This window comes from Cimex lectularius, unplaced genomic scaffold (assembly GCF_000648675.2).
Source record: "Cimex lectularius strain Harlan isolate CLEC.00 unplaced genomic scaffold, Clec_2.1 scaffold236, whole genome shotgun sequence".
Classification (NCBI taxonomy): Eukaryota; Metazoa; Arthropoda; class Insecta; order Hemiptera; family Cimicidae; genus Cimex; species Cimex lectularius.
In genome coordinates, this window is record NW_019392957.1 from 118,081 (window position 1) to 136,709 (window position 18,629).

Sequence of the window (18,629 nt, forward strand, 5' to 3'; positions counted from 1 at the left end):
TCTTATAGCAGCTATTTCAAATATATGACTAAGAGTCTACCTAGTTTATTATTGCCAAGAATTGAATGTTTTGTTTTTTATATCGGTTTTTTTTATTTAGATATTTATTTTTGAGTTTATATAACCAAACATTCTTGAATTTTTGTCCTGTTATTGGCTGGAATCAAAATCACTTCTGTTGTAAAGTGAGGGGCTTGGGACTTCCCCTTGTGTACCTACCTTTTCTCCTATTGAACTGTAAGCATTATTGGCTTATTATTCGCTTGGATTAAGATAGATTATTTCAAAGGTGCCTATCCTAGACTAACTTGTCCCTAACCCCAACCCTTGCTCTGACCTAACTCTTGTACACTCCTCGGTAAAGCAAAACCCTAGAAACATGATCATCTAAAAAAAAAAACCCTGTTTATGTCCCCAAATCACGTCCATGTTAAATAAAATACTATTGGATATAGCAAAAACATAAGAAACACATCAAAACTGGCAATATATTCTCTCAACCAAAACCCTACTAGAAAAGCGTTCTTTAATAATTAATTTTAAAAAGTCATAAAAGGTATTTTATACATGTGTTATTGTGTAACTCTGATGCAAACTTATTTACCCGGAAATGTGTATTTTATGTGAAACCGGAATCATAGCCCAAGCCGAGAATCGTTAAAATTTCTAATAATTTCTATTTTATGCATGCAATTCCGATTGTGTTATATTTTCCCCGCCGGTTTATTGTTTTAGATCCGGTTTACAGTCTCGGTAGCCCCGTTCGCCTAATTGTACCAATTTGCCACCGTGCCATTTAAATAATTGCTCCCTAAAGTGATTGGCAAGTGGGGCGAAGTTTCAAAGGGAACTAAGGGCCGAAACCTGCAGGAACAATGTTGTTCTTCGCGTTACAATTAAAAGGAGATTCTAATAGAATTCCGTCTTGAATTTGAACAAATAACAAACTGTTGGACCGATTTATCGTCAGATTTTCTCCACTTTGAATAATTTAAGAATCTCTATGATCTACCATTCTGCCCCTGTAGGAAAAGATCAAATATCAATCAATTTCTTAGAAATGTCTCATACAAATGAAAGATTTATTTTAAAAACACGACTTAAACAACTTTTTAATTTTCAATCCTATTTTCTGTCCTACTGTAACGATTATGTGCTGCTCACTTTCACAGACCCTGCCAAGTGGTCCTAGATAAAGAGACCTTTGGAAGAAAGGTAGTTCCATGTTTCAGGAAGAGCCCTAATATGGCAGTCAGTAGGAAATAAAATGGTACAGTGAGTAGGGGTATGTGTAAAAGGCCGAACTATACCCTAGCAAAGCCTCTTGGACTAATCACAACAATTTTCCAAGTTGAGGTCTATGCAATACAACTCTGTGCACTGGGTTAATACAGCAAAATATGAAAGTGCTTACAAAGGTGATTTACCCATTCTCAGACAGTCAGGCAGCTAAATGTGTATGCTTTCAACTCCAAACTTGTCTGAATGCCTAAATTGCCCAATGGCTCTGCATAACGCAACAAGATTACCTTAAAATGGCTTCCGAGACAGGAAGGTATAGAAGGAAATGAACAGGCGAACCAACTAGTAAGAAAAAAAGCGCCAGCCCAATCACCCATGGACCAGAACGACAACTAGGTGTCGGAGTGTGTGCTTAAGTTAAACTGGAAAAATGGTTTATGAATGAAAACCCATGCACTGGAATGAAGGAGCTTTATAAATCTCTCAAAGGAAGGCGAAGGATCAGGTCTCTCTCGCACGCACNATATATACACGAAGAAATTTTACATTTAAACCGGCGTCCAGGGCAAAACAGCGTCCGTATATGTACGCCAATTCGCCGGGCCATTGTTTTCAGCTCATCATCAGTGCAACATACGTACCAATTTTCGACTTCCAGATTCGACGTTCGTGGACGCCCAGATCGCATTTTGTGCAAATATTTGAATATTAATAGTTCACGCAAATTCAGGCTAAACGCCACCGTCGTTTTCGTTTATTTTAAAGAATGTTTTAGTCTTACACTTCACAGTGGGTTCGGCGTCCGATTTGACTACGGCGTATATTTTAATCGTTCACGCTTCGGTGGATTTAGCGTCCGATTTTACTACACTAACTTCTTCTAGCGATTTTCCTTGTTTCGGAACGTCGCCTGCCGGTAGTTTTCTGGGAATTAGTTATATTTTTGTCCCAGAAGAATAGAAAAATCAAAGAATCCTGCCCGAGGATATTCATACCATCACCTGACAAAACGGAAGCAAATATAATGCAATTCGATTCAAGATGTTACATTTTAATGCCATCACGTCATTTCCCCCTCAATTCTCCACCGTTTTAGCTCCCCATTTAGGCATTTCTCCATCTTACATAAAATGATAAAACAACAAAGCTGTTGTCGTGAGGAAACAAAATAGATCAAAAGTAGAATGAAATCCTTGTTTATTGCACTTTTATTTGCCTCGTTTTCAAAATTGTATACAACTAACAAAAAGAGATAATTAAAGTAAACATCCCTTAGTTTTCATATTGGGTGGTTCAGAACATTGCCCGAGTTTCGTGATTTTTCCGCTTACATCTAAAAAACGGCTCGGTCGATTTTTACCATTCCAACGTTTTACAAGTCCTTTTAGGGCCTACTACCGCTTTTATCTTCTGGACAATAGAAAATGTTACATTTTAAAAGATATTTTACTCTTTTTCGGCCTAGTTTTCGTATTAGGAGTTACTTATTATCCTCTTAACTACCACATAAAAGAAGGGCAAAGCAGACACAGAAACATGTCGATTTTGTCAGAAGGAACCATAGACATCGGCCCATATCCTTTGTGAATGTGAAGCATTTGGTATACACTTAGATAAGGAGCGCAAAGAGGACCCGAGGATAGATCTCAGTGAGAAAAGGATTTTTAAAATCCTTATTCAACCTCCCTCATTTTGAAACTTTGTTTTTATAATATGCATACTTTATTCTTTTCGAATACTTTTAAGCCTTAATATCTCAGTTATAATCCTATTTGTTGAGGTGATAATTTATTGCTTTAATAAGATCGTAATTTGTTACTTAGGAAGTCTTGGAATTTAGTATTTTCCTTCTTGAAAATAATTGTTCCTCGAATAAACCAAAATGTGGCTTTTCCCGTCAATACAAAATTATTCTCGTTGTCTGATCAAGTGGACTGTATGGGTTTAAAATTAAACTAAAATAAAATGAATTATCAAATAAAAAGGAAATAAAGCACTCACCTCGGGTGATGATCGTCCAGCTACCTCAACTGAAGTAAAGGGGGATGCAAGGAGGAAAATGGTCGGAAAAGACAGGAAAAGTCGGGACAGGGGACCTTCACCACGCAGATATCTCAGGAACCTCACCAACCGGAGCGATGACGACGATAAATTCATCAAATGAAGACAATAAACGAAATAAAATAAATTTTAAACTGGGCCACGATTTATAAAAATTACAATGACTCAAGACGACGACACGACGAAATCAAAACTCGATCTGGCCGACGACGAGGCCGGAAACGTGGCGGGGGGTTTTCCGAAATCTTATCCGAGTAATCCTTACGGCGTAAACACTCGTGTTTTGTTATGTTTCCTAGTGGTAAAATAAATCGTTTAATAAGCGTTTACAAAAACAAAGCCTACCTTTACATAAACTAAATTTTTCAAATATATAACATTATTGCGAAGGGTCAAATACTCACGAATTTTAATAGCAAAAATATAACATGAGGTCGAAAATTTTCTGGTAATAAATAAAATTGTGTGCTGCAATATATATTCAACAACCTACAATACAAATAGTAAAAATATAACATCTCCAACAAAATTTCTTAAATGAAATTTAATAATTGAGTTAAGATAATGTTAAGAACCTGGAGAGGACTTTCCAAGTTGTGGTTTAGAAAATGTTGAAGTGCTTCCTCGTCTTAAACCCTGGACCGCTCAGGAATAAAATGTCAGGGATATGCAGATGACATAGTTCTGACAGCCGAGGAAAACCTCTGCGATATAATCCAAGAGGGACTGAAAATCACAGAAGAATGGTGTAAAAGCGCAGGCTTAGGGATTAATCCAAACAAAACAACTATAGTCACTTTTACACGGAAAAGGAAGCTAGATCACAAGAAAGAAATCAAACTCAACAACACTGTGATAGAAATTAAAAATGAAGTCAACTATCTGGGCATCACACTAGATAAAACACTAACGTTTAAGAAACACATCAGCTCCATTATCACAAAGGCGACACGAGCTTTGATGGTGTGCAGAAGAATGGCAGGGAGAAACTGGGGATGTAGGCCAGAAATCCTGTTTATGGATGTACACCATAATAGTAAGACCTTTTCTTACATACGGAGCTACAGCCTGGGCTGATAAAGCGGAACAAATAACCAAAAGAAAAGAACTCACAAAAATACAGAGACTTGCATGCATCTGCATAACGGGAGCAATGAGAACATGTCCTACAATTAGCATGGAAAAGATATTAGGACTAATCCCCCTACATCACATGGTAGAAAGGACAACAAAGAAAACCACAATCAACTTTATCAGAGAGAAACCTCCAACAGGAATAAAACTGAAATGGAGAAACAGAAACAAACTGTGGAAAAACCATCCATCACTCATAGCTCCAAGAGACGACATGAACAGGATGTTTGAATTTAACCAAAAATTCCGAATACATCTGGGCACCAAAAAGGAATGGGAAGGAAAGGGAAATAACTCCTTTAAAAATGGCACCATCCTTTGGTACACAGATGGATCTAGAACACAAGAAGGTACGGGGGCAGGAGTATTTGCACACCAGCATCTTCCAAGCTGAGATTCACGCAATTGGAAGATGTATCCAATTCAATCTAAGTAAAGGGTACAAAAACAAGAATATAGCTATCATGTCAGATAGTCAAGCAGCCATCAAAGCACTAAGCTCAAGTATCATTAGTTCAAGGATGGTGCTGAACTGCAAAAACAAATTAAACGCACTAGGTATGCAGAATAAAGTCAGCCTCTGCTGGGTCCCAGGACATATGGGAGTAGAAGGCAATGAGAAAGCGGACACCCTTGGAAGGAAAGGGGCTGCCACACTGCTGATAGGACCCGAACGCTTCTGTGGCATAGGAATCCCCACTATTAACGAATATCTCAGACAGAAGGACAAAAAAAAATCAAAACAATGGAATTCACTCATTGGATCTAGACAATCCCAGAATCTTCTTACCAATTTTGGCAAGAAAGAAATCACAGAATGTGTCAATGGAAGCAGGAACAGATTGTGAATCCTAACAGGACACTATAGATTAAATGGACACCTAAAGAAAATTGGAACAATCCAAGATGGCACATGTACATTCTGCAAGGAAGCAGAAGAAACACCAACACACTTACTAACAAACTGCGGAGCTACATTAGCCCGCAGGAGGAAATGTTTTGAGATGTACAATGTGGCCATAGAAGAGCTTCAACCATTAAAACCGGGCCTATTAATCAAGTTTCTTCATGAAATAGTACTCATCGATTGTGCTTTAGGCAGAGAACGGGGGATACAATAGCTCTCAAAGGGCGCAGTATACCATACCCCTGAAAAATTACATCTACATCTACCATTTTACCACCATTACGAATTTTATCTTTCAAAATTCACCTAATAAATGAAGCTAATACCTTTTACAAACCAAGCTTATAAATGCCAAATTTAGAAATATAAATTTCTCGATAAATAAAAACACTTTTGACATTACGAAAACGTAATATGTTTTTATATTTTTAATAGACATTAAAAAAACAGACCTTGTAAAAGTCTGAGAATGTTCAAGTTTGCGAACGCAACACTGTCTAATTTAAAAGTCCTTTTGTATTTTTAAATCGTGAAAATCGTTTTTCTCCTTGAAATTTACATCCGACCAATACCTAATTTTTTATGGCTTATTGATGAATGGAAATTACATTTTACAAGTTTTTCTACATGTTATTAAGTCCTCTTTTGATTGCAATGCTTTCTATCGAGATTTAAATTGAAAAAAAAACTGAAAGATACTTATTCAGTTGAAAATGTCGTTCTTTGTCGCCTTTCCTTCAGTCCTTGAAGGATTTTGCGTCTATCATGATTATAAAGGTTTTAACAATTATTTTCATAAAAATAAATTGAGTGAACGATTTGTAAATAAATTTTCTAAAAGTTATGAACATGGGATATGTAAAAGTGATGACGTTCATGTGCAAAGATTTTCTTAAAAACAGATACATTTCACTTTTGCCTAAGATTTTGTGTTCTTGTTTTCAAGTAGAAAAACGAAAAATTCATAGAAAGTTTACATTGGAAAACCGTATTTCTTGAGATTTTTTTAGTATTCATTAATAAATAAATATCGTTTATATTTTAAAATTTTAAGTTGTGTAAAATTGTAAAGAGAAAGAAAGAGAAAAAGTGAAAATTAATACAAAAGAATTAAAATGTGGAAAATTTAAAGGGAATGAAGAAATGTAAATGAATAAAGAAAAATTCAGAAGAGAAGAAAATATTTTAAAAAAAAGGAAAGAAGAAAAATAATAGCGAGGAAATGAGAGAAATCACAAAAAGACGCAGAAGAGAAAGAAAAAGGCGAGAGACAATGTGAAGGAAAGAGAGATAGCTAGACATTAGATAGACAGACAGTCGGACAGAACAAAAGAGAAAAAAAGAAAATGAATAAAAATAAAATGTGGAAAAGTAAATAAAAATGTATAGATCTAAATGAATAGAAAAAAAAGTCGTACAAATGAAATAAAATTTATAAATGAATAAAGCAAAAAAGGTGAAGAAGGAAGGGAGAGAGAGAGAGAGTGAGAGGGAAAGAAAAAATAGTATCGAGGAAAAGAAAGAAAACAGATACCTACTAAAAAGATAATTAAAGCTAGTAAATCATAGTAAGACCCAGGAGAAAAAGAAAGAGAACGGGAGACAGTGGAAATGAAGAAACAAAAATGTGGGAAAATATGTAAGAATATATATGTATATATATATTCTTCCATATTTTCTCTCCTTACATATTTTCCTCTTTTTCTCTTCTTTTGCTCTGTTTACTCTTTCGTATGATATTTCCCTTTTTCTCGACTCTTTCTCTATCTATCTATGAACTCTCTCTCTCTCTCTCTCTCTCTCTCTCTTCCCTCTCTCTCTCTCTCTCTCTTTCTCTTGCTTTTATATTCATTTATATATTACAAAAGAAATAAAATGTGGAAATTTAAGAAAGGGTGCATAAATTAATATAAAAGAGAGAGAGAGAGTACAGAGAAAAAGAGAAAAAAACGAGAAACAAAGTAAAAAATCATACAAAAGAAATAAAATGTGGAAATAAGAGAAGGTGTATAAATTAATATAAAAGGGAGAGAGGGGGAGTGAGGAAGAGAAAGTTAGATAGATAGATACATAGATAAAGAGAAGAGAAAAAGGGAAAATTCATACGAAAGAGTAAATAGAGAAAAAGAGAGCAGAAAAGAGAAACCAAGTAAAAAAATCATACAAAAGAAATAACATGTGGAAATAGGAGAAGGTGTATAGATTAATATTAAAGAGAGAGAGAGAGAGGAGAGAAAAAAGAGAAACAAAGTAAAAAATCATTCAAAAGAAATAAAATGTGGAAATAAGGGAAGGTGTATAAATTAATGTAAAAGAGAGAGGGGGAAGAGAGGAAGAGAGAGTTAGATAGATAGATACATAGATAAAGATAAGAGTAACAGGGAAAATGCATACGAAAGATTAATTAGAGAAAAAGAGAGCAGAAAAGAAACAAAGTAAAAAATCATACAAAAGAAATAAAATTTGGAAAAAAGAGAAGGTGTATAAATGAATATTAAAGAGAGATAGAGAGAGAAAGAGAAGAGAAAGAAGGTAAGTTCATTCGAAAGATATAAAATGTGTAAAATTAAAAGAATGTATAGTTATTCAGATATCGTGAGATGCGGTCGGGTGTGATGTAGGTTTCAGAAAAACATTTTCTTTATCGTGCCAACGTTTCGATCTTTTATTGAGATCATCTTCAGGGCCCCTTGCTATATAATCCTGAAAGAATAATCTGGCCGAACTATTACCAACACATTTTCCCCTTTGTCGGCTTTTTTCACTTCAAAGGAGCCGACGCCTTGCACAAAATTGTCTTTTATATACCGACTTCCTTCCCCACCCCTTCAAAACCAAACATATATAAACATAAAACAGCAAAATCTCACTGGCACTCTCAACACGACACGCAAGGATGGCACAATTACACAGAAGACAAACACTTTGAGTGAGTAGAAATACTTTGTTTGAATATAAAATATATTTTGCATTGTATAAATTCACTTATCCACATCCTAAATGTATTTGTTAAATGTAAACATTGTTTGTAAATCCCAGGCCCTGAAGATGATCTCAATAAAAGATCGAAACGTTGGCACGATAAAGAAAATGTTTTTCTGAAACCTACATCACACCCGACCGCATCTCACGATATCTGAATAACTATCGATTAACGGTCACTAATCTCTACACATTTCTACACGAGAATGTATAGTATAAATAATAAGAGTATGTATAAATGATAAAAAAAAGCAAAAGAGGGAGAGAGAGAGAGAGAGAGATAGAGAGAGAGAGAGAGTGAGAGTTGGGATTTAAATTCATTTTTTTGTTTGTTTTTTTTTTAATTGAAACTCGACGAACAGATCGCCTTCGGCATATAAAAATATAATAATTTCTTATACAAAATTAGTTCAATTTTACCAATTTCCCGCGTCAAAATTAATCACCCGAGCGGAATAAACTGTAAATAAACCTGTTATCGGAGGTGGTTTGCCTCTTGTAAAACTCTGGGCTCCTGATGGAGGACAACCGCCGCTACCGACCGCCCGGGGGCGGCAGTTTGCCACCCCTGCGACCGCCAATAGCCCAAGGGAAACAGCTTTCGAAACTCAATTGTCCGAAAATTGTTCGCCGGAAGGACGGAAAACGGTGTTTCCGTGGCCTAAACTATTTGGTCACAACGTGGAGGAAAATAATATAAGTATTTCGTTTTATGTTAAATTCTTTTGGTGATACTTGGTCGATGACAATCGTGCCCGAGCTTGTGTTGTTTCTAGCCAAGAAAAAATATTTTGCTCCCGGGTGTTCCATATACATTTTGTATTTATTTTAGTTAAATTCCCCCCATTCCTCTTATTAAATTAAAACTATATGGATGTTGAGTGTCGAGTTTCCAGAACCGACAACACCTCTGTTGATAATTTTTTTAAAAATTAAAGCTGACTGCAGAAATTATTAATAGTACCTTACTGGACAGTTTATGTTAATCTGCTTCTGCCTTCTATTTGGCGAGAAAATTATTTCACATAATAGTCCGTATCGGCAAACCTCCGTTTTGGAAACCTCTAGTCAGAAAATACTCATGAATTTAGTCTCTGGACATTCATTCAGCGCTCATTTCCAAAATAATCCTCATTTCAGAAGGATTAGAAATCTGCGTCTTGGCGAGCACTACCTTTTTTGCAAACTAGCATCGGTAAGTTGAAATTTATCAGCCAGATTAGAATAAGCAGCATAAATGATATAGTCAATTACACTGCACATAAAAAAACAACCGACCACTTGTTTTTTTAACGAACAAATGACCAACTTTGAAAATGCATATTTTTTCGGCCTTTTGTCACAGACCTGCGTTAGGTCTCATTGTTTTAAAAAATTTACTCTGAACAAGATGGCTTTTTAAAAGTTTTTCCTAGCTTCAGTCATTGATCAGCAAATTCAAAATTTCGGGAACATGTTAATTTTTGTACTTTGTACGGCAATTTCAACTTGGGCTATGGAACTGAGGAAATCGCTCTGGAACGGCGCCTTATAGCAATCATGGCAAATTTTAATAAGCATTCAATTGGTCACACATTTTTCAGCCGTTTTCGAGTTATTCCCGCTTTATGAGTTAAAACGTAGTTCTTACGTGCTCATTGAAAAACCGATCTCTCTCTCTCTCTCTCTCTCTCTCTCTCTCTCTCTCTCTCACACACACACACCGTACTTAACCCGGATGGTAATTTGAAGCCAGACTGTCACAAAATGAATGGGAAGTAAAAGTTGATTTTCCGTGATGAGGTAAACAAGTGGTTATCAAATTTTAACTTCTTTCGAATAAAAATTGAGCATGACATTTGACGATCAATGTCGTTTTTATTCTTCACGTACATTGCCCTTAAAAACCGGCCATCTGCTTTTTGCACGAACAAATGGCCGAAAATGCATATTTTCTCAGGATTTTAACTCGCGGACGTGTGCTAGGTCTCATTTTATAAAAAATTTAACGCGTAATTAGATGGCTTTTTCAATGTTTTCGTGACTTCAGTCATTCACTAGTAAATTCAAAATTTCGGGAACATGTTCATTTTTGCAGTTTTTACGAAAACTTCAAATTGAGCTGTCAGAAAATCATCCTTGAGCGGCGCCCTATAACAGTCGATAGCAAATTTCAATAAGGTTTCAATTTGCCACCTTCCATTTTGCCCGATTTCTCAACTGTTTTCGAGATATTCGCGATTTTTGAGCAAAAACGAAGTTTTTCCGTGACATTGGAAAAACGGACCATTCTCTCTCCATATTTTCGAGAATGCAGAAATTATCGAATGGCATATTTTCGCAAATTTTACACTCTACAACTTTTGCCCCGAGAACTTTTTTCAAAAAAGTGAAATGTGAATCGACAATTCTTACTTTGACTTTTTGAGATGCGGAATGCTTCTGCTGTTGGTAACACTTGTTTACCTAGTCAAAGAAAATCAACTTTTTCTTTCCATTTCACAGGTTTTGTGGCAGTTTGACTTCGTATAACGTATTGAAACAATAGGTTTATGTATGGTAAAAACGGGAGAGAGAAAGAGAAAGGAGAGAGAGAGAGAGAGAGAGAGATCGGTTTTTTAATGAACACTTAAAACGTTTTTACTCAAAAATCGCGAATGACTCGAATACGGTTGAAAAGTCCGGTAAAGTGAAAGGTGACAAATTTAAAGCTTATTAAAATTTCTTATCAATTGCTATAGGGCGCAGAAAGACGGTTTCCTAGCTACACAGCTCAATTTGAAGTGGTTTTTTTTTTTAGTGCAAAAATTAACATGTTCCCGAATTTTTGAATTTACTGATACTGAAGCAAGGAAATCATTTAAAAAGCCATCTTGTTCAGTGCATTTTTTTAAAATGAGACCTAGCACAGACAGTGACTTAAAAGCCTGAGAAGATAAGCATTTTCAAAGTTGGCCATTTGTTCGCCCAAAAACCAAGTGGTCGGTTTTTTTATGGGCAGTGTATGCAAAAAAATAAAAAACGACGTCGATCCTCAAATGTCATGCTCAATTTTTAATCGAAAGGAGTTAAAATCATTTCACGATTTCCTCTTAATTTGTCCTGTGACATATTAGGAAAAAATGTCTTTCGTATCTAGATAATGTTTCATTAATTTATTATACCCTAAAACATTGAAAGGAGCTAATAAGTTGTAAAAGTTTGTAAATTTAATATAAAAACTGAGACAATTCATAATAGAAGTGTAACTTAATTACGATCCCTTGAAAGACAAAGTCTAACATTGTGCTTTTAAATTTATTTTTTATTATTACTTTTATATTTACTTTTACTCTTTTTTTTTAATCAACAGTATCGAAAAGAATTTGTGTTTTTTTTTCTAATTTTTATATTCTCTTCACCTATTGGTGTTCACCTTGGTTATTCTTCTTGTATTTAGTATTACTAGTATCTAGTATAGTTTTATTATTGATATTATTATTTGTTATTACTAATATTATGTATTATTTTGTTAATCCATATATGTATTTAGTAGTCATAATTGACCAATTATAGTTTTTATTCAATTCGAGGTCACGCTAGCTCAGGTGGTAGAGCAGCGGCGTATCTAGCCGAAGGTCGTGGGTTCGAATCCCTCTCGTGCCATTAGCTTTTTTCCATCTCAACTAAAAACCTTAATTAATTGTTATAGTTTTTATCTTAAGACTTAGTTGAGATGAAAAGGCTAGTGTCACGAGCGGAATTCGAACCCACGACCTTCGGCTGAATACGGCGCGGCTAAACACTTGACGTGACTTTGATAGCCTAAGGTCGTGGGTTCAAATCCCGCTCGTGACACTAGCTTTTTCATCTCAACCAAGAGCTTAGATTAAAAGTATAATTTAAAAAATTATTAATCATTTTTGTTATAACTATTTTTTGTTAATAATTTTTACGACACATTTCTCGAATAATAGAACTCTCTCAATTTGTAAAGAGTGTATTCCCTATGTGCAGATTATATATAAATAAATAATAAAAAAATATATAATTTAAAAAACAATATATACCAAATAATCCATCTTTATACATGATTTTATAATCGAAGACTTTCTGGAATTCTCAGTTCAACAGGCATAGTGGAATTTGTAAAAAAAATCATCAAGGTCAAAGGATCAATTGACGGGTGTTGATAATTAAAATCGAAAGGGTGGCAAACACGATTTCACCCCATCGGCGGGGTGATATCTGCACGGGCATCCATCACCGAGGACGTAATGCAATCGCAGAGGTCCTAAATCATCCGACGCACTCTGTTTATCTCCAGGACGACTTTTCAGAAGGGATGGGGGTTAATTTAATTATTGGAAACTCTCTACTCCGGCGTGCGTAACTCCTGGAAGGAAGCATATGCCTATAAATAGGGATCTATAACACCCAGAAAAAAATTTAAGATTCAGTTTGATGGCCTTTACTTTATTTTTATTGCAATTTACATAAAAAATCTGTAAAATTATATATTCACATAGTTGATTTGATTAAGTAGAATGGCGAAATAAAAATATTAAAAAACGGAAAATTTCAACTTTTCTTTTGTGTGTCAAATCAGCGATTATTCACAAGAAGTGACGGATACTTGTACGGCACTTTGGAGTGTAGATTCACTAAAAAAATTTGGTTACAAATCCGTGACCCATCAATTTGGTCGTCTTCTAGTAAGTCTGTCAAGAAAGAAATAAGGCATCCGACCTATGCGCGCACTTGGGGGCAGCAGGCACAGATCGCTGTTCAAATCTCTCAGGGCCATAAATATTTTTAATTCTGTATCATGTATGTGATATGTATTATTGGAACGAATATATTTAACTGCAGGTTTTATCTCAAATTAATTGAGGAATATCCAGTAGTCAGTGCAGCGTGAATGCTAATGAGATCTTTTTTTATCTTGTGTCTATGTATTTGTGTTTATGATTTATGTTGTTTCATACACAATTGGGCCATGGTTTACAGAGAAGCTAGCAATAGGGTAAAGAAGAAAGGGGCGTCGGTGGCCGCAACGGTTTAGGCTGTAAGGTTGATCCAGCGGCCCTGCATTCCAACCCGACATACTTACAAATGGGCTTTTTTTTTTCAAAAACACCGACACCCTGAGGGTTTTATGAACCCTGTTGCGAACCCTATCCACCCAGGGAATCGTGGCCCACTTAATGTAGAACTACGACGACGGGTGGTACAATGTGGTTTAAGCCAGGAACACACCCGATGCTACGCCATGCGACGCTACCCGACGCCTTGCCACGTTTTGGTGGGGTGTGCACATCTATCCGACGCAAGTACACGTCGCGTACAGTCTACAGCGTTTACCACAATAATCACTATCACAATCGCAACGCATCTTTTTTTCTTAATGCACTATTTTGAGCAAAACCTTGTAATAAATTGTTAGTTAAATTTTATGAGCACTACCATCTAATAAATTGTTTGTTAAACTTAATTATTTTAAATAAAGTTACTCCTAACCATCTAATTAAACAATGTTTATAAAAACTTATGAATTTTTGATCTCGTTTTATTTGGTTTACATTAAAATAACATGTAATTAATATAACAACAAAATTACATGTAGTTAGTTCGAAATAAACTACAAAAAATATGAGCGACCTGTTCTCATGCTAACCGACGAAAATTGTGTAATTTTACGAGCAAAACCGAAATAAATTGTTAATTAAATTTTATGAGCAAACCCCTGTAATAAATTGTTCCAATTTTAGTATATGTACCGCCGAAGCGAGTACAATAAATTGTTAGTTAAATTCATTATATAAAAAAATCGTATTCCGGTGTTTTGATTAATTTTCTACCAAACCATTAAAATTAATTTTTTAAATAAAAACTAATTAATTTTTAATCACAGTTTAATTTGGTTTATATTAAAATAAGTATGTTGTAATTAATATAACGACAATAATACATGTAGTTTGAATAAAAATATGAGTGTCCGGTTCTTTTGTCTCACGACTGTACTCGATGCGACCCGACGTAAATCTGGACAGTGGGGATCGCATAGCATCAGGTAGATGTGCACGGGGGTAATACAACCTTATGGAAAATCGGAGTTTGGGTTTGAGTCGGGTAGCATCGGGTAGCGTCGCATGACGTAGCATCTGGTAAGTATGTTTCTGGCTGTAGGTTAGCGTGGCATAGCATCGGGTAGATGTGCACGGGGATAATGCAACCTTATGGAAAATCGGAGTTTGGATTTGCGTCGGGTAGCATCGGGTAGATGTGCACGGGGGTAATGCAACCTTATGGAAAATCGGAGTTTGGATTTGCGTCGGGTAGCATCGGGTAGCGTCGCATGGCGTAGCATCGGGTAAGTGTGTTTCTGGCTGTAGGTTAGCGTGGCCCAAGAAAGGTGTACCTCGTGTCCTCATCCACGTCCCTTTCTCACTCCAGGTTCATTCATTCTTCCCTGGGACCCCTCACAACCCTTGGTTACAAGTGGGGTGTCCGGGCGCAAAATAATGGTGCAGCCCTGAGGGCGTGGCAACCTCTCTAAAGCACAAGCTGTACTCGTGTCGGCCTCGGGTCGGCATGGGGCGGCGGGTGCCTTATCAGAAGCATACGAGGGTTCTGGTATCAGATCCTATCTGCATAGTCGGGGGAGGGGTGTATAACCATGTGTACTATGGGGTAACAGAAATGTACTAATTTTCAGCCCCTGTCACAATGGAATGTCTTCTGTCTGTGTCCTTCGCACGAAACTTGCGCATGATCATCGTTATACACCCGGCCTCACGGGATACGGCGGATTGGACGGCAGCGTGTAAGCGTTGAGGACGCTAGGATTATGCTGAAAAGTTCCTCGAATGCGTGAGTAGTGGCAGATGGGAACGGGTAGTGAATCGGTTACTCCTACTCGAGTATGCTTTGCACATAGGTATAGGCTGAGCTCGATTGGAGGCTTTTACCGTAGGCAGTCTCCTCTAGGGGGTGTTCAGCAATTCCAATTTAAACAAAACTGCGGCCGGAACGGATCTGGTAGTTTCTACGCTGGGGAAGCCCTACTACTCTGGGAGTTAGAGTGGACTTCTCTATCTAGGGAGTGCGCGGGAAACCAGGCTGATGTATTTCGGTTTAGGTAGCCCTTTCCGCGCGGCATACGGTCTGATGCTTAATGCAGACCCGACCACTCGGAATCGGCAAGAGGGAAGCCCCTCGGGGCTGAGCTACCTCCACACCCTGCGGTAGTAACACACTTCTGTCGTATGCGGAGGTGCGTCAGCTCTCATCTTGAGAATCAAAACGTCCGATAAGGCCATGATCCAGGTACGAACGCTAAATATCTTCATTGTCCTTTTAAGGACGACCGAGTATACGGGAAGCAATGTGCGAACCCTCGTAAAAAAAATGGAGAAACATTTTTTTAAATTATTATTATTAGTTATTTTTATTACAATCTGTAATTATTATTTACAATATGTAATTTGCGGATACATGAACTTATGTACAGCTATTTACATTGAGGGGAGAAAATAATCAATGTTATCCTCCCTCTTCACTTTTTTTTTTTTTTTACAGTTTACTCGGAAAGGAGGTCGCAGGGCCATTTCCTCTTAAGACGCCTTATGGGGTTGTAGGGATGGGTTCTATCGGGCAGGGCTTGGGCAAGACTATTTGGATGGTGGGAGAGTTTTTGGTGAAACTTGGTAAATTTTTGGGGAATAAATTTTTGGCTATAAGGAATTTGAAGGTCGTTGTGGAGGGTAGCATTTGAGACATAATAAGGAGCATTTACAATGGATCTGAGGACTTTAGATTGAAAGGATTGGAGACGTTGGATATTGGAAGGTTTAGCGGTTCCCCTCAGTTCTATTCAGTACGTCCAAATCGGTTGTAGTAGTGTTTTGTATATTGTAAGTTTGTTTTTTGTCGATAGTTTAGGCTGTCGTCTTATAAGTCTGTGCACTAGACCATACCGTCTGTTTAGTTTTTATCGTGTCAGTCGTGTATGTTGATTCCACGTTAGTCGTGAGTCTAGGTGGAACCCAAGGTAGCGAACGCAGTCGGATTTGGGGATAGGAACGTTGTTGTAGTATATCGTGAGAGGAGGTTTGCTTCGGAGTGTAAATGTGACATGGACGCTCTTGCTTTCGTTTATCTTCATTTTCCATTGTCTACACCAATCTGCTATACATGAGATATGTTCCTGCAGACCGCAGGATCGGAATTGGAAGATAGTACAGCTGTATCATCGGCGAAGGATGCAAGTAGGGTGGTAGGTTTAGTGGGAATATCTGCAGTATAAAGGATGTAGAGGATTGGTCCGAGCACACTGCCCTGCGGTATTCCCGCAGCCAGAGAGCAGTATTCGGAGTAATCTGATCCTTGTCGGACCCGAAAGAACCGCTCTGTTAGATAAGAGCGGAGGATTAGGTAAAAAGTATTTGGAAGGACACGCTTTAATTTGAACAGGAGTCCCCTGTGCCACACACGGTCAAAAGGAAAGCTCCCATACAATATTCTTTGCGCTCGAGGGAAGAGGATATACGGTCAACAACGCGAAACACCTGCTGGACTGTGGAATGGTGGGGGTGGAAGCCAAACTGATGATCGGGGAGGAGTTTAGACTTTAATTGTGGCCATACCCGTTTAAGGAGAATTTTTTCAAATAATTTGGACATGATGGGAAGTACACTAATTGGTCGATAAGATCAGGATTTTTGAGCTGGTTTGCCAGTTTTCAGGAAGAGGATGATGTTAGAATATTTCCAAAGTTAGGGAAAATGGGTAGTGCGGAGTATACAATTGTAGAGGTGTGTGAGGAATTAGGAATCCCTTTTTTAGGGAATTTTTGGAGAATTTTGGATGTTATCAGGTCAAAACCAAGAGCTTTGCGGTTCGCTAAACGAGACAGGATATACTTGACCTCGGCGCGAGTGACGGCTTTCGGAGGGAGTGACATAGGAAGGGGAGATATAAGGTATTCGTCAATATCTGCTTCCATTGAAGCATTGCCGGGCTCAAAATGAGGATTGAAGGTTTCTTGAAGATGTCGAGAAAATGTATCGGCTTTTTCTTGGTCAGGAGAAACATTAAAAGAAATTAGTAGACTTAAAACGAGTGAAAGATAAGAAAATAAATTTAAAGGTAAGGAAAAGAGGACTGGTGATGACCAATGTAGTTGTCTTAAACTTAAAAGTAAAAAAAAATTCTATCCATATTTTAATGATTCTCGTCATAGTCCCTACGACCCTGCTGAGTATTCCGTCCATGTGACGACTTTCTTACTGGAGAGTGAAAAAATTAATTATAGCAGTGGTTAAATGCATATATAATCATGCAAATGGATTGCCAATTGGTATTGCAAAGTCGGCATAAATATTCACCTTTCAATTGTATTATTATATGAAGGGATATTGCGATTTGATGGCTTTCATTGATTGTAATGCATGGTCGGCCGCCAAACTAATTCTCATAGCAGATAATGCTTTAAGTTTGGTCGGCTGGACCAAGTTGAAACGCTTAATGTCCCAAACTAAATTGTTATAACGGAACGAGGGTATGCAATTTGCAAGTTAGACTTGGACGAGGGTGGACGTCTCAAGTTCATTCAAATAAGACATAATTTAATAATTTGAAATTGTTTTGCAGACTGAACAGTTCACGGTGTTATGGCTTCTGTTCGCGGCTATCGTCCTCGGCAATTCGGCGGTCCTCCTCGCCCTCCTCTTCAGCAAGACGAGCAAGTCAAGGATGAACTTTTTCATAATGCACCTTGCACTCGCTGGTAAGATAAACTAAAGACGATATATCCTGAAAACCTCAGAGCTCCAATCCGTTCCAGACTTGTCAGTCGGCTTGATAAGCGTTCTGACGGACATCATCTGGAGGATAACAGTGGCCTGGAAAGCCGGAAACACAGTCTGCAAACTGGTCAGATTCATGCAGGTAACAGTTTTTTTACGTTTAACAAAAGCGATACCACGCAGGGTTGGTTTTTACAGGCGGTCGTTACATACTCCTCGACCTACGTGCTGGTGGCTTTGAGTCTGGACAGGCTGGACGCTATAACGAGGCCGATGAATTTTTCAGGCAGCTGTAAGTCGTTTGTTTTATCCGCTCGAGTGCTCGTTTTCCAGAAGCAACAGGCTTTAAGCGAGTAGCCGAATTATAAAGGAAGTAATATTACCTTTACGTTTTCCCAGATTTGATTTTTCAGGGAGACGCGCTCGGCTGCTAGTCGGTTTCGCTTGGTCTCTCAGCGCCGTCTTCTCGTCGCCTATCCTCTTCCTTTACGAAGAGAGGCTCATCCAGGGTAAAAAAAATATTCAACAAATATAAA

The 18,629-nt window shown here is 37.4% G+C and overlaps 1 protein-coding gene across 3 annotated transcripts in view; it reads left to right on the forward strand.

Annotated features, from left to right (window-relative positions):
• LOC106666320 (cardioacceleratory peptide receptor-like) overlaps positions 1-18,629 on the forward strand; it is a 70,240-nt gene that overhangs the window by 49,708 nt on the left and 1,903 nt on the right. For all 3 annotated transcript variants that reach the window (XM_014393419.2, XM_014393417.2, XM_014393418.2), the window contains 4 exons: positions 17,939-18,074; positions 18,132-18,235; positions 18,292-18,385; positions 18,507-18,602. In XM_014393419.2, the coding sequence (XP_014248905.2) occupies positions 17,939-18,074; positions 18,132-18,235; positions 18,292-18,385; positions 18,507-18,602 (430 nt within the window). The remainder of the gene's footprint in view (positions 1-17,938; positions 18,075-18,131; positions 18,236-18,291; positions 18,386-18,506; positions 18,603-18,629) is intronic.